At 40.2% G+C, this 16,998-nt stretch overlaps 1 protein-coding gene across 15 annotated transcripts in view; it reads left to right on the top strand.

The window, feature by feature from the left end:
* Positions 1-16,998, top strand: part of MICAL3 (microtubule associated monooxygenase, calponin and LIM domain containing 3) — a 253,077-nt gene that overhangs the window by 209,252 nt on the left and 26,827 nt on the right. For 12 of the 15 annotated variants that reach the window (XM_021001628.2, XM_021001636.2, XM_021001635.2 and 9 more), the window contains 5 exons: positions 1,298-3,161; positions 3,639-3,733; positions 12,903-12,953; positions 15,109-15,219; positions 16,542-16,635. In XM_021001628.2, coding sequence (XP_020857287.1) covers positions 1,298-3,161; positions 3,639-3,733; positions 12,903-12,953; positions 15,109-15,219; positions 16,542-16,635 — 2,215 coding nt within the window. The remainder of the gene's footprint in view (positions 1-1,297; positions 3,162-3,638; positions 3,734-12,902; positions 12,954-15,108; positions 15,220-16,541; positions 16,636-16,998) is intronic. The other 3 variants (XM_021001629.2, XM_021001633.2, XM_021001644.2) reach the window with 1 other exon arrangement.

The raw sequence follows: 16,998 nt of genomic DNA, 5'->3' as shown, positions 1-16,998 counted from the left end.
ATTGGAGAAGTAGTATAGTGTAAGACATAGATCAATAATGGGCCAGGGTTCTAATCCTAAATCTTACTGATTTGCTGTGGTTCCTCAGAAAGCAAATAAGCACATAATCACTTAATACCTCAGTTTTCTCACTATAAAAAATAGATAATATTATAATACCTTACGTGATATAATATGAGGATAAGCAAAATAACATCTGTAAAAAGCTTTGAGCTCCTGGAAAAGTCATTGTGAAAAATAAAAATAAAAAGAATGGTCTATTTAAATAAAAATGAAAGCACCAGTATTAATTGTTAATTCTTGGAAATTGGGGGAATGCCCAATCAGCTGGGAAATGGCTGAACAAATTGTGGTATATGAATGTAATGAATACTATTGTGCTATAAGAAATGATGAACAGAGAGACTTCAGAAAAACCTGGAAAGACTTATATGAACTGATGCTGAGTGAAATGAGCAGAACCAAGAGAACATTGTACACAGTAACAGCCACATTGTGCGATGACTAACTTTGATAGACTTAGCTCTTCTCAGTAATGCAAGGATCTAAGACAACTCTAAAAGTCTCATGATGGAAAATGCTATCCACAGCCAGAAAAAGAACCATGGAGTCTGAATGCAGATGGAAGCATACTATTTGCTCTCCTTTTCTTTTGTTGTTTTGTTTTATTTCTTCTTTCTAGTGGTTCCTCCTCTGAGTTCCAGTTCTTCTATACGTCATGATTAATGTGAAAATATGCTTAATACGAATGTATAAGTAGAGCCTATATTAGAGTACAGGCTGTCTTGTTCAAGGGGAAGGAGAGGGAGGGGGAGAAAATCTAAAAACTCAAAATCTTATGGAAGTGAATGTTGAAGACTAAAAATAAATTATTAAAAAATTTTTTTAAATAATTGTTAATTCTATTGACAATTGTGGTCTACATATCTCCACTATGCATAGCTATATGCCTTAAATCTTTAGAGTTATGTTAGATGACAACTGAGTTCCAGTTTGTACATCCTTTTATGCCAGTAGAGATTTAATGAGAAATTAAATCATTTAGAGGGAATGCAAAATGTGTTTGAGGCGCCTGAGTGCATTAAAATGCTTGAAAACTCAGTATATAAATTCTGCAGACAACCTACTTGCTGAGTCAATAAATTATGGAATTTAAGAAAGCTCTTCATAATGAATAAACAGTATGGGAGGGAGTTGAAAAAAAATTGCACCTCCAAGAAAGGAATCTTTAAAGGGACAGACAACTTTAAAGAAAACAACTCATCCTAAATAATTTCTGCTAATTTCTTCTTTGTAGGACGTCCAAATCCCCTTCTCTTCAGTTTTCAATAAAGAGAAATCTCCAGAGGAGCGTTTTTTCCCAGATATATTCCTCATCAAAGAAAAGCCAGAAATTGAAATTCCCGCTGACCAGAAGGTTTTAAACACTTCTGCAACACTGTCTCCTATCCGATCCCAGCCAGCAGCACTGCCAGAAGCCATCATGACCACTTCCCCAGTTATGTCTCCACCTGTGTCCCCTTCAGTGGCTTCTACTTCACCTTCCTCACCACTTCCCATCTGCTCTCAGCCCCAGCCTTCCTCTGAAACATCCATTCCATCCCCCACAGAGTCTCCTATATGTTTCCAACCTAGTCCAATAATAACATCCACTCCTCTGGTCTCCCTCACCCGTAAGGACCAAGATGATGCAGTGGAAAAGCCGCGCAGTCCGGTTGCTGCAGATGAATCCATAAAACGGAATGACCTCGTGGAGGAATTTTGGTTAAAGAGTGCTGAAATACGCAGGAGCCTTGGGCTCACCCCAGTGGATAGAAAAAAGGGTACTGAACCAAGTTTCACTTTGCCCAGCCTTGATTCTGTGTCCCTAAAATCATATCCAACCAAGAAGGTATCTCAAGATGAAGAAATCCATCTTTTAAAGCCTCAGCCTTCTCCTAGAAGGCCAGGCATACCAAAGTTAGATAGCGATCAGCCATCACTGCTGACTCCTAAATCACCATCTGAGAAAGAACTGAAAAGCTTGATCCATGAGGAGAGGAAAGACTTGTCCAGCAGCTCTGGCCTGGGTCTTCATGGGAGTTCCTCCAATATGAGGACCTTGGCCAGTCAGAGCTTTAATACCTCTGACTCAACCATGCTCACACCACCCTCAAGCCCTCCTCCTCCCCCGCCACCAGATGAGAAACCAGCAACTCTTCGAAGAAAGAAACAGGCTTCCTGGCAGAATGAAACTGAATCCAAGCCTTCACCTACTACTCCCCCTGTAGTCATTGTTCGGCCCCACCAAGAACCATCCCAGCCATCCAGGGAAGAGGTGCGGAAGTCATTTGTAGAAAGCGTTGATGAGATTCCATTTGCTGACGATGTGGAAGACACCTATGATGAGAAGACAGAAGACACGAGCTTCCAGGAAAAGTTCTTCACCCCACCCAGCTGCTGGCCCTCTTCAGAAAAACCTCTCTACCTACCCTTGGCCAAGGAAAATGGAAAGTTGCCCACTTTGGAAGGTGAGTCCCAAAAAGAAAAGAGGGGGCTGCCTGTGGTGTCTCCAGAAGCCAAGGAACTGGCCAAAGAGCGGATGAAGGCCAGAGAGAAATCTGTGAAGAGCCAGGCATTGCGAGATGCCATGGCCAAGCAGTTAAAAAAGATGAAAGAGATGGAGATGACAGCCGCCGCTTCAGCTGGAACCTCTAGGATCTTAAACAGGGCAGTTTCCTTGCCTTCCAAGACGAGAGAGCAACTGGTCTCAGAACCCCTAAAGCAGTCAGCTCTCAGAAGATCTGAGGTGCCCACCCTAAAGCATGAAGCAACCAGTGAGGAGTTCTTTTCCCCGCCGTCTGATTCAGGAGGCCCTGATGGTTCTGTCACATCCTCTGACGGTTCTAGTGGAAAAAGCAAGAAAAGATCTTCACTCTTCTCCCCCCGAAAAAACAAGAAAGAGAAGAAGTCCAAGAATGAAGGGCGGCCGCTAGAAAAGCTCAGTGGGAACGTCCTGGAGGAATCAGCTGCCAAGCCTAAGTCTTTATGGAAATCAGTATTCTCAGGGTACAAGAAGGACAAGAAGAAGAAAGTAGACAATAAATCCTGCCCCAGCACTCCATCCAGTGGTGCCACAGTGGACTCTGGGAAGCGTAAGATGTCTCCTATGGTCAGAACAGGTATGATAGAGACCTCCACAGGTCTTGTCATGACAGCCACTTGCATGTCTTTAAATTTCCCACTGCCCTTTATCTCTTTATTTGCAATGAATGAGACATAGAGGAAGGGAACCAATACGTTTAAAGTGAGTGAAAATATCATGGCTACTACAATAATTATAGGCATATTGTTTTTGTTTGGGGGGTTAACTGTATTCCTTGACAAATAATAATAGCCGGGGGCAGCTAGGTGGCACAGTGGATAGAGCACCAGCCCTGGATTCAGGAGGACCTGAGTTCAAATCCGGCCTCAGACACATAACACTTACTAGCTGTGTGACCCTGGGCAAGTCACTTAACTCCATTGCCTGGCCAAAAAAAAAAAAAGAGAGACAAATGATAATAGCCAAGTTATCAGAGTCCACAATATAGAGAGAGACACGCTAACGATGTATAGGACTTAAGTCACTTTTTAAACCTTGTATCTTCTTTTCTTAGAGCTGCAACTCCGTCGACACCTGAGTTTCTCAGAGGACTCTGATCTCTCCAGTGATGATGTCCTGGAGAGGTCCTCCCAAAAGTCCAAGCGAGAGGTAGGCACAAACAGATGAGTATTAATGGTGTCAGAAAGAAAAGAGGTTCCCAGAGTCCCTACTAAACTCACTTTTGATCATTGTTGGGGAGGAGAGGAATGTTTTGTAAGACACAGAAAAAAACCTAGGACCAGTTGTTGGGTTTCCCTTCAAGAAAGCCAGTTCCTTGTTGTTCTTGGATGAAGGAGCTGCTGGCTCTGCAGAAAGACACACTTGGATTGAGTCTAGTTAGGCAGTCTTGAAAAATAGGTCTTTTTTAAGTGCTTCTGATGAGCAGTTTGAGGTTATAAATTTTTATGATGAGTTTCTGGGTATTCAAATGTGAAAAAGATCCCATGCCAAGTTGGACAGTGCCAGCACTGAAGTTGGGGGCCCCTTTACTCCTGAAACAACTCATCCTTCTAAAGCCTGAACTGTAAGTGACTCTAAGAGAAAGGGGTGACTTAGGGGCAGACTGGCCTTTGACATGAGTTGAAAGATAATCAAGAGAAACAAAATTCATCCCTGGGAAGCTATACCTCAGCATTTCATCTGATCTCTAGCAAGGTTTCACCCAGCATCACCTGTAGCTATGATTCTTTTAACTTCTGGATGATATGATCTATCTAAGGACTCTTTCCCATGTAGGAGAAATTATAGTGGTTCTTCTTGGACCCGTCCCCAGACTTTATTTAGCCTGTGATCCCAAAAGTGTCTGGGCTTCCACTTGCATGGTAATTATAGAAACTAGAATAAGTTTGTCTTCTCTCTGTTCAAAAACTCTGTGGAAATCGCATGTGCAAATATCCGTTTTCATGGTGATAAAAGCACGCCACACACTTCTTGGGCTGAAGGGGCTGCCCTTAATATGGGATGACGTTCTGGGATGACAATGCAGAGGCATAAACAGTAAGTGTAAAGCCTTGAGGATAGGCATTTCTACACATTTTACATATCTGCCAGTGAGGGTGGATTTTTCAGTATTAAGGAATATCCAGTGGAATGATGAAAGTGGTTGACTCTGGAAGTTTGGCTTGGCTACACCATTTCTCCTGGGATCAGAAGATCCAGTTAGTCTTCTCTCCTGGGCTGTATCTCTGGAGTAATATATTTCCACCACCATCTTTCTTTGTACTATCTTTCGATCCTCAAGATCTTTTGCAGGCCAGACTGTATGTGGCAGTTAAAATGCAGGAGGAGGGAGCAGAGATCAACAAAAGGGAAAAGGTGGAAGAGGCCAACAAATCCAGAAAGAGCCTTCGCCCAGATACATTGACCCTAGCTCTGAACTCTGCCCCTGGACAAGGGCTGTGAGGCCCTCAGTAAGCATCCTACATTGTCCTCTGTCAGAAAAGTAGGGCTAAAGATGAGCGATTTCTATTATCTCTTCACTTCCTTTTCACATTGAACTGAAACATCTTTGCCAAAGTGGGAGGAAAAAACTACACACCATTCTCTCAAAAGTTTCCTAAGGCATTTGACTTGGGTTGTGCCTTCATCACAAACTCTCAGAGACAGACCAATCTGATAACTGTTTAGAGGAGTCAGGGAAAGGGAAAGGAGACTAGGTCTGATAGAAATGAGATTTAGGTCCATTCGTCATAGAGCACAGTTACAGTGTAGCAGGCACAAATTTTGTGCCTGAAACACCATTTGTAGTTCTGGCCATATCTCTTTAAGGAACATCCTAGATTGAACAAAAATGAGTCATTGAAATTGAATAACATTCTTATTTCACCTTTTTCCCAAGTCTTTACCAGCTCTGCATCTATCAAGAACAAATATGTCTTCTTCAGATCCAGCCCAATCATGTGCCCAGGACTGAGCCAACATAAAGCATAGGATGTAAGGAGTTCAGATAGATATTGACTCTGGACCTTTAGGCTCCCCAGTGTAGGAAATAGTAAATGTAATTTTATCAAGTATTCCCCATCTGGTTTCCCCAAGTCAGAGCACTGATGTGGAACTGTAATTACCTGTGGGACCTTATGAGAAACCCCTAGGTGAAGATGGTTGGAAGAACTGGTTCTCTACTCTGATCAGGCCACATCTAGAGTGTGGTGTTCCGTTTTGGATACCACATTTTAGGAAGGACTTTACTAATCTGGGAAAGCATCCAGGCAAATATCACCAGAATGGTGAAGGATCTTAAGTTTATGCTGTATAAGGAAAGTCTGAAGGAGCTGGATTTGTTTAGCCTGGAGAAGAAGGGGGCCAAGTATTTAAAGAACTATGACTCAGAGCAGGGAATAGACTTGTTTTGTTTGAACCCAGAAGAACAAGTAGTGACTGGTGGAAATCAAAAGGAGAAAATGTAGGCTTGAGGTAAGGAAAAAGGTCTTAACAATTAAAGCCTTCCCCGAATGTAATGGAATTTACCAATCAGTCAGTTAGCATTTAATAAACACTTAATTACAGACTTGATTTCATTGCAGTAGACCAAAATGAAACAGTTAATTAGCAGTGCCTTCATGGAGTTTATATCTGTTAGAAAGAAAGCATATGCATGTCTAAGTACAAAAAAAATGATCTCCTGGATTTATAAGTTCCCTTTAGTGAGGAAGAGCACAAACTATCCGTATCTGCCTAACCTGTGCGATTCTTTTCCATTTTCCATGTCCTCCCATAAGTTTTCTAGAAACCAGTATTCTAGAGGCCTTTCTTGCTTTTTTCTGACATCACAAGGGTCTGTCCTTTTACTGTCCTTTACACTTGACACATGACCAGCCTGTTTTTCCTTCCTACCTTTTATTTCCTCGATGGCATCACTTACTCCTGTATTTTGCTCTTTGGTTATGTGGTAGTTTTCTCAAGCCTCCCATGCATCTCTCCGTTACTTTCTGTGTAATGTTCATTCTTAATTCTTCAGAAACTGTTGTAGTCCACATCTTGCTTCCATACAGAAATACTGGGTTTGGGTTTTTTTTATTAGTTAAATAAATTGGTATTAAAATGATGGGCCATTGTTTTCCCTTGAGAGGCTCAAAAGAGCATTGCAGTTTCCCAAAGGTAATCTAGCCCACTCTTTCCTAATCAGTTCCTAGCCCAGTTAGTTTTCTGTCAATGCCATGTTCCAGATATATAGACTGATAGACAAGTTGACCATTGAGATGCACAGTTTAATCTGGGCAATGAGCATTCTTTATCCCCTTGGTCTTTCCGCTGTGGAGAGTCAGGTCAAATTCTTTTAAGTGGTCCCAAATCTCTTTCCAGAAGGCTTGCCATATTCCAGAACTTTATACAACCCACACAATTTAATCTGTAAACAGCAACATCTGGAGGACCTTGCCATCCACAGAGACTTCCTCTTCAACTTGGACTCTGCACTGTATCTCCTCCATAGCCACAGCAGACACCTTTGGCAAGCAAAATTCTTTGACTTGTATAATGTTTATGATCCCAAGGTTATTGAAATAGGGTTATTTCTGTTGTCATGTGTTAGGAAGCAGCTAAGTGACACAGTGGATGGAACACTGGACTTAGAAAGATCTGGGTTCAAAAGTGGCTTCAGACACTTGCTAGTTAGATGACCTGGGCAAATCACTTAATAGATATCTGCCCCAATTTCTTCAACTGTGAAATGGAGATGATAATAGTGCCTACCTCCCAGAGTAAGTGACATAATATTTGTAAAGTGCTTTTGCAAACCTTAAAGTACTATATAAGTTCTAGCTATCATTACTATCTTTTTTTTTAATCTTGAATTATTTTGATAGATGTATACCTTGTTGGAAAGAGTTTTTAAGATGGAATTTTGCTCTACCAAATCAAATGCTTTTTCATAGTTGTTTCAGTAGGGTGAGGCACTGGGAGCTAGGAGGCTCAGGCAAATCAGTGAACTTTCCTAGGCTTCAGTTTCCTTATCCATAAAGTGAGAGTGTTGTAAATGACACATAAGGCCCTTTCTAGCTCCAGTGAATCTATCTGCCATCAAGGATGGCCCTGGTTCAGGAAGAGTAATAATATGTCAGCATTTGTTGTTCTCTATTGCCCTTTTTTGTATTGATAAAGGCTGAGATTTTTTTCCATTTTTTTTATACTTCCATTCTTCAGATGACCTGTGCATATCATTACCTCACAGTTGTGAGATCTTGTCCCACAAAGATCTTCTCTATGAAAACTGATCTAATCCAGCTGCTTTTCCCATCTTTGTTCTCCTTAATGCCATTTTTGTCTTTTAGTCATTTTTCAGTGATGTCCAACTCTTCATGGCCCTATTTGTAATTTTCTCAGCAAAGATGCTGGAGTGGTTTGCCATTTCCCTCTCTAGCTCATTTTACAGATGAGAAAACTGAGGCAAACAGGGTTAAGTGACTTGTCCAGGGCCACGTAGCTAGTAAGTGTCTGAGGCCAGCTTTGAAATTAGGAACAGGGTCTTCCTGGCTCCAGGTCCAGTGCTCTATCCACTGTCCCACCTAGCTGACTAGTGCCATTTCTACCTCTTCTGTAAGTATATACAGGAATATAATATTCAGGTATAAGTGTAGTGATTCTACTGTCCTTGATGATAAGAATAGTTTGGTATAGTAATCTTTACAGATCTTTTCCCTTTGTCTTGTTGCACTTCTAGTTTCATCCTTAAGTGTCCTGGGATCACTTTGCTCATTTGGATATCTTGCCAGGCTTTCTTTAAACTGATTGTACCTGTCACTGCTTCTCTTTGCACTATTAAATGGTTCAACATTAGAAATAGATATGTTGTTATCAATCAGAATGATATTAAAGAATATGAATTATTTGCTTTGCCTGTGAGCCCTAAGGACTACTGAGCTTCTTCATCTTACTTGTAGCTAAAATTTTCTATATATGTTGTTTTTCCCTCTTGGGATATTCCTTGAAAACAGGTTATAACTGCTTTTCTATATGCTTAGCACAGTGATTTGCCTATAATAATGTGCAAATTAATCATTGCTTTTTCATGTAGGCATTATCTGCTTTATAAGATATTACTTATAATTGTACATCATTCTTCTTTGTAATTTTTACAAACAAATTTATACTCTAAACCAAAAGTGTCAAACACCACAACCCTCCTGGAATAAGGCCTGAACCAGATTAAAATGCAATTAGGAAACATTTAACAAGATTTTTTAAATACAGTAGAACAAACATTTTAAACATGCAGCCTGTGGGATCCTTATATACAGTTTAGTGGCCCTATTCTAAACTGTTGTCTTTGGCCACCATCTTCTTTACTTGGCAAGTAAGTCAAATGTTTGATAACTAAGGCGTTTTCTGTGCACTTTTTACATTTTGTGGTGGTTCTAGAGAGGTCTAAAATTATTATAATCAGTGACAATATCATTTATGTCATTCATTTCCCATTTTTTATTGCTAATTACTGAAGTAGTTCGAGATTGTGTTGTTTCAGTTCTACACCACATATTTTCTCATTACTGTTTTTTGTTTGTTTACTAATTCTGATTGTGATTGTAATTCTAATGTATTACTAATTCTGATCTTTGCCTTAGGAAATTGATGGTCTGACTGCACAAAAACAGCTAATTTAAGAATAACTCCTACATCAATAACAAATCTTTGTGTGTTGGAGTGAGCAGAGACTTGATGCAGAAAGACCAATTAGGAGGTTATTGTCCAAAAAGAGAGTTGATAGTCTAAACTCGACAGATAAAGGGTCTGTTGAGCAAAAATGGGGTGACCACTTATTATAAAAATACATTTGAGACTAGGTGTGCTAGGATGCCTCTTCCAGTTCTGAGATTCTGTTTGATGAGATGGCGTCCCTTTCAGGGAGGCCTTTGAAAAGTATCCTGTTGTACTCCAAAATTGTTTCTGTTTCACTATCAACCCTGCCTAAATTTAGTAATAGTCAAACCAAATGGCAGAGCTTCCATTTGTGATTGTGTGTGTTGTGGAATGATCTCTTTATTAACTGAAAGTCCTGCAAGAAAATTAGTCAGCTCTGGCAGATTGGTTGAGATGCTTTTGCCAAAGCCAGCAAACAACACTGGCCATTTCCTGAGGCATCACCAAGAGCCTGGCAAACATTAGGGGCAAAAGGGATTTCCTTTCTTCCTCATGACCCAGATGAACACAGGAACCACAGTCATAGAATGACTGAGGGATCATCTAGTATCTTAAGTCTCATAGTTTTGAAGCTAAAAAGAACCTAGATGTCCAACTTCCTCATTCTGAAATGAGGAAACAGACCCAGAGAGGTTAGGTAATTTGCCTGTGGTACCACTATTACTTATTGGTAACCCCAGGACAAGAACCAGGTCTCTACACTTCCAGGACTCTTTTTTGTTTGTTTGTTTGTTTGTTTAATATTTTGATTTTTTTCCCCAGTTACATATAAAAACATTTTTTAGCATTCATCTTTAAAACGTGGAGTTCCAGGGCAGCTAGGTGACACAGTGGATAGAGCTCTGACCTTGGAATCAAGAGGACCTGAGTTCAACAGCCTCAGACACTTGACACTTACTAGCTGTGTGACCCTGGGCAAATCACTTAACCCCAATTGCCTCACCACACAAAACAAACAAACAAAAAAAACCTTCCAAATTCTCTCCCTTCCTCTCTCCCCACTCTGCCTCATTGAGAAGGCAAGCAATTCCATATAGGTTACATGTATGTAGTCATGCAAAACGTATCCATAATAGTCATGTTGTGAGAGAAAACATAGATTAAAAAAGAGCTCAAGAAAAATAAAAATAAAGTTTAAAAAAGTATGCTTCAATTTGTATTGAGATAGCATCAGTTCTTTATCTGACTCTACGCTACACCAGATTGGTGCAATTTCTAAGAGTGGAAAATAGGACATTAAACTTAATGAAACGTTAACTACATCTCTGAATCAGGACTTTCCTTGTCTTTTCCTGATAGAGTTTTAAATATGATGTAATCAAGATACTTAACGCTATCTGATCACTGTGATCGTATAACTAAAAGCTGAATGCTGTTTCCAACACTACCTCCATTTTGCTATCAGGATTAGTAGGTGAAAGGGAGAGCAAGAAACCTTTAATCAGTACTGGGAGCAGCGAGGGCAGGAATAATAGAGGCAGTGTGGAAAGTATACTGGATTTGGAGTCCAAGGATTTAATTCAAGATATAGCTTGCCTCATTTCTACCCCTATGACCTTGGACAAGTCTCTGAACTTCTTTGTTACTTCTGCTTTACAATGAGATGACTAGACTAAATAATTTCTAAAGGCCTTTCCACCTTTAAATCCCATTATTCTAAGGTATAGTGATATGATTACTAACTGCCCTGTGGTCTGATATTTAAAATAAGTAAATGAATGACTAAACAAACAGATAGATAAATATATAAATGGATGGATGGATGGATGAGAGCCACTGGTATTCAAGTCATTTGATCACGGATTTAAAGCTACAAGGAATCTTAGAAGCCATCTAGTACAACTCCTGTCATTTTTCACATGAGGAACTGAGGCTCAGAGAATTTAAACTACTTGCCTGAAGTCACAGAGCTAGGATGTGAACCTAGGTACATTGACTCCAAATCCAGCATTTATTCCTCTGTGCATCCTTAGAATGCACAAGACTTAGATTTGAGTCTCAGTTCTTATAGTTGTACAACTCTGGGAAAATAATATCATTTCTCTAAACTATAAAATGAGCAGATTGATATTTGTACTACCTACCTCATAGGGTTGCTTTCGCAGAGGGTGACTTTTATATTCAGTGTCAAGATTCAAATACTCCAAAAACTGTAGCTTTTTTTGTTTGCCCCTGGCAAACTTGCCTTTGATTATGAGCCAATGAACACAATTACCTAAATGCAAAGGCATATACTAAAATGACTTAATAACAATGTCTACAAAATAGCCCCCCTCTCCTCCTAATAAACCTTGGGCACAAATACACAGAATGGGAAAAGTAGGCAAAAACTCAGGAGTACTATAGTGGAGGACACATGTAGGGAACACATGGCTAGGTCAACTCAAGTCTCTGGTACTGCAGGGCATCAATGTCCTTTCTCTTCTTGTGGTATCCTCATTCTACTTGCCTCTCATTGCAGCATCTCTGCAGGGTGGCTCATTCAGCTAGATTCCTGAGCTCTGTCCTCTTCATAATTCATCTCCCAACTGTCAGGGCTAATGCTCCCTTGAAGCCATGGTTGGCTCTCTTCTCTGCTGCCAAGCTTCACACTACTTGAAGCTTCTTCCTGTCTTGAATGCTGCCTGAATACATTTGTCTCTCTGAAGAGTGGTTTTCTGCTCTCTGCCTCTGTTTAACTCTGAACTGAACCCTGCTAAATGCTACTTCCTGCCTCAAATTCCAGTACTTTTTCAAGATTGGCAGGCTTCTTAAAGGCCTCCTTAGAGTGAACAATCTTTATTTAGCCAGTGGCTTCCCTTCCAATTCAAAGGACTTTTTCATACTTTGGAAACAAATGTCAGGATATAGATACTTCATATTAATATTTCTTTACCTCTCTTAATGACTTCTTACTTGATTACCTCCATTAGGTCCCAGGGGAAACTAAATACCCCTCAGGACATGAAGGAAATGCTTTATAAGCTTTAAAACACTATATGTGTGATGGTTATTATTGTCATTGTTGTTATTACATTAATAATGATTGACAATGAAAAGGATGTTAAATATGAATCAGCTTATATCAAATCTGAAATTCTCTTAACAGGTGAAACCTCTGACGAAAATTTTCAGGTTCCCTATCAGCACTCTACTCTACGTCCTCTGCATCCCTAGGACAGTAACCTTTGGGGTGCTGGAGGAAAGAAACTCTTGCCACATTCAGATGCTTTAGTGAATATTCTAAAGTATATCAGCTGTCATGTATTTAATGACTAATGTAGGTAACCTAACATACATGGATGTTGGGAAGAAGAGAAGTATTTTACATAGAGGTACTTTAAACAGAGTTTTCTGAAAAAAAGAGCTTTATCATGGTTGGGGTGGGGGAGAGCTAAGGTGAAAGGGAAAATCTTTTGGCAAAACTAGAGTTTATTGACATGCTACTGCCAGAGGCTTTGGAATAGGTTTTTGCATACTCTACCACACCAAGTTCATCATCCATGAAGTCTTGTGTAACATTTTAAAAAATTAATTTTAGTCCTGTGTATGTTTTAAGCATCTAACTGATTTTGCTCCATTTCTGTGTGTTCTTTTAAAATTAATTTATTTTTAATTATTGTTATTGTTACTGTTTTGTTTGTTTTCCGTATCCAATCTAAAGTCGATTTATGTACCACACGTCTTGGCATTCAAGAGGTCATATCCATCAAAGGTAGTATCTCCATTCCCATCGGCTGGCCATTGCATGCATCTTTGTTATTAACCAGCCCAGCCCACCATGCCTGACTTTACAACCACATCTTCACTAACCCTGACCATACATGCATGGAATTTTAGCCAAGAAAGGCAGCAGAATTTCCATTAGATGTGGTATTTAAAAAAAAAAAATCAGCCATTTGGCTGATTAAAATGCATGTGATTATTTAGCTCTAAGGCTCATAGAGGGAAACGTAGCTCTGCAAAAAACAAGTGGAGCTCTGGAAAGATATCAGCCATGACTGACAGCCTTCATCTCGGTGATTTTAAACTCCATTGTGAACTGACAAGACACAGGCTATTTCAGATGACTATGTAATTGATAGCATTATCTAAATGCTACCTAATTTCAATCCTGTAGAGAAGAGAGCATATAACTAATATTATAAATTCTGTTTCTTGAATTTAAAAATTCCTTCTTTTCTCTTTCCCTTGTGTTTTTGCTCTCTGAAATGTAAATATATATAAAATTCTAATTTCCAGGGTAGCAATTTGGGTCACTTTCCTTCTACACTTGAAGGGTTTATTCAAGCCGTCTTTGACTCCTGCTTAACCCTAATAACCTACATCTGTAGACCAACATCAGCATTTCCACCAGTGGAGTTGCTTTGGGATTAGGGAGTTGTCCTTTCCCCTCTCTCATCCCCTCTGATAGCCCTTTGGTGACCATACAGGATAAAGCAACTTCAGACTGGGGCCTCTGTGTAAACTCGAAACTTAACCTGAAACCACTCTAGTTCCTTCTTGAAACCATAATTGACTGCACTCTATGGAAAGTTTGAACTTGATTAATGTTTTCCCAAATTTAAAATAGAATAGGGGTTTTCTTGGCAGAGATACTAAAGTGGTTTGCCATTTCCTTCTCTAGCTCATTTTACAGATGAAGAATTGAGGCAAAACAGGGTTAAGTGACTTGTTCAGGGTCACACAACTAGCAAGTGTCTGAGACCAGATTTGAACTTGGAAAGATGAGTCTTCCTGACCCCAGGCCCTGTACTCTATTCACTGTGTCACCTACCTGCCTGCCCAGTACTACCCACCTCAAAAATGAGTCTCCCTAAAACAAACTTGAAAAGATTATTCATTTTGTGCAATTGGTTTTTGAAACCAGATAGTAAAGATGATAAATGAGAGGACGCATAGATAGAGAGCCAGTGTCAGAGTCAGGAAGACCTAAGTGAACAAATCCCATTTCTGACATATGCTGGCTGTGTGATATTGCAAATTACTTATCCTCTCACAGCCTTCAGGCAGCTCCCTAAGACTGTAAGTGGCAGAGCAGGTGCCAGTCGGCTCTTAGTAGGGGGAGTTTCGGGGGGCAGCTAGGTGGCTCCAGTCTTGAAGTCAGGAGGACCTGAGTTCAAATCCGGCCTCAGACCCTTGACACTTGACACTTTCTAGCTGTGTGACCCTGGGCAAGTCACTTAACCCCCATTGCCTCACCAAAAAAAAAAAGTAGGGGGAGTTTCCTTATGAGGTGTTCCCCTTGTAAATGAAATCACAGGTCTGATCCCAAAAAAAGTTAAGGATACAGATTTTTTTTTCATATCTTCTCTGTGTACTTCCTAGACAGGGTGTACTAGAAAAACATGCCAGATCTAGATACATGTACATATATACCCATACACATGTGTATGCATGCATATGTATGTGTGTATACGTGTACACATACATATATGCCTATGTATACATATCTGTGTGTGTGCATGTGTGTGTGTGGCTACATGTAAGGAATTCCTTAAGATGTGCAGACATATGCAAGTAGACTTCTCCTTTAGGAAAAGAGCTATCCCTTCAATTCGCCTGTGACCAATTCCCACTGAAAACACATGATCTATAAAACCTCAAGGGATGTGTAGCAACTAGAACAGGAGGAAAGTTTTATTGAGGAATCTGCGCCACACCTGCCTTCTGTCTGTACCAGAAAGCATCACTCCCTGCACCATGAACACCTCTGTGTAAAGATGATTGTTCATCTGTCAGTGTTCCAAGAAGGAAAAACTCTGTCCTTAGGGATGGGGTCTCCCCCTCCTCTCCTCAGCTGTCTGTCTGCCTTACCCATCATGGGCCTGCATTCACCTGGTAGAAAAACCTCTTCCTTTTCATTCCAGCCAAGGACCTATACTGAGGAGGAGCTAAACGCCAAACTGACCAGGCGAGTACAGAAGGCTGCTCGGAGACAAGCTAAGCAAGAAGAACTCAAGCGATTACATAGAGCCCAGGTAACATCCTCTAGCTTGAGAATGGCAGGCAGACCCAAGAAGGACGCATGCCTGTGGTCATCATTCTGTTCAGACATGCTTACTTATCTGTTATGCATGCTGTGAGATCTCCAGGGTGCGTGAAGGTCAAGATAAAGAGCAGGAGAGGGGCAACGTGGCATGGTGACCACAGGTCAGGGATACATGAATTCAAGTCCTCTGGCTCAAGCAGGCCGTGTGACCTGACCCAGTCATTTGACCTCTAAGTGTCCCAACCCCTCCATCTCTAAAATCATAAGTTGCAGAATGCTTGTTAATCTCTATTCATAGAAGGAATCTCCTCTCTGAGAGCTTCCCTATACCAGTAAAATCACATTTGAACTGGAAAAAAGAAAGTATATAAAACAGGAATAGCTACAGTCAGTCTCTGAGTTTTGTCTCCTGCGTTTTTAAAGATAATTTGAGAGATGATCCCACAGTACTGTTTGCATTCATCAGACAACCTTGGCTTTGTACAGTCACAGACATTCCAACTTTGTAGAGCTATTAATAAACAGAGAGTCAAGTATGAAGTTTCATAAAGTCCTAGGCTTGGCTGGATGATTGAAAAAAGCCAACAAGTTTTGTACCCTTGCCATACCCTTGGATTTTGATGTAAGTAAAGATGAGTTAGCTACCATCTAACCTATAAAAACCCAATCTTGCAAATTTCCTTCCCCGATTTTTATGGACAAAAAATGTTAATTTCCATTTTTAACTTACGTATCTCAAAGATATTAAGTAGCTAATGAAAACTGTAAAATATGAGTAATAATTTTTTTTGGTTTATATTTCTTGGGATTAAGACTTTCACCACTTAGTCTTCTCTCCTTCAAACTAAATAATCCTAATTCTTTTCATTGTTCCTCTTTGGTTAGTTTTTCTCCAACACCAAGTAATTTTTTTTCCCTCCTGAATCTCCTTCTAATTCTTATTTTTAGTGCTTGGGCCAAATGTGACCCATTCTAAACAAAACTAAGTAATTTGTTTGTACTATTATACTGTTTACACATTCTAGTAGCAATTCTGCAAAGCATTAGAAGATGGGATATTTAAGTCCCTAGAAAGAATGTAAATATAATGATGTTATGGATAGAAGAAATATGTTAATGGCATTTTTGCAGTACAACCTTGGTGATGGCAAACTCATGTAGAAGTGCTGTCCCTGTTAGCATCAGATCCTTTTCTATTTCTCTAGCTAGCTATTCCTCATTTCGTATTTTTGTAATTTGGTTCTCTCCGTCAATGCTAGGATATAGGAAACAAAGAGGGGTGCACACTAATCCTTTCTTGGCCTCTGGCAGATTATCCAACGACAGCTGGAGCAGGTGGAAGAGAAGCAGAGGCAGCTAGAGGAGAGAGGAGTCGCAGTAGAAAAGGCTCTCCGTGGTGAAGCAGGTACCATCTTAGTGTGGCCTGGTTGTTTTGGGGGGGGCGGTTTGAACAACATCTCTCCCTCCTTTCCCCGTAGTGTAAATCTCTGGTGGTGTTTTACAAAGGACCTAGCACCATTATGAAGAAAACGCCTCCTCTGGTGATAGGATAGCTCCCCCTTACCTGGAACTCAGTTCTATTTCCCAACAGAATTCACCAGTTCTCTTTATCCCCAAGTTTCTTATATTCTTGTTTGTTAAGGGAAGAGAAGTATCCTTTTCTTGGTCTGTTCCAACGTGTGGACCCATTCATTGGCCCCAGTATGAAGCTTCCCAGTCTCTGAGAAGTGAATGCTAACCCATTTCACCTACTAATGGGTGGGCACTG

The sequence above is a fragment of the Phascolarctos cinereus genome, unplaced genomic scaffold (genome assembly GCF_003287225.1).
Source record: "Phascolarctos cinereus isolate Bilbo 61053 unplaced genomic scaffold, phaCin_HiC Scaffold_1;HRSCAF=81, whole genome shotgun sequence".
In the NCBI taxonomy this organism is placed as follows: domain Eukaryota; kingdom Metazoa; phylum Chordata; class Mammalia; order Diprotodontia; family Phascolarctidae; genus Phascolarctos; species Phascolarctos cinereus.
Note: the sequence above shows the minus strand (reverse complement) of the source record. Positions and strands in the feature narration are given on the sequence as shown.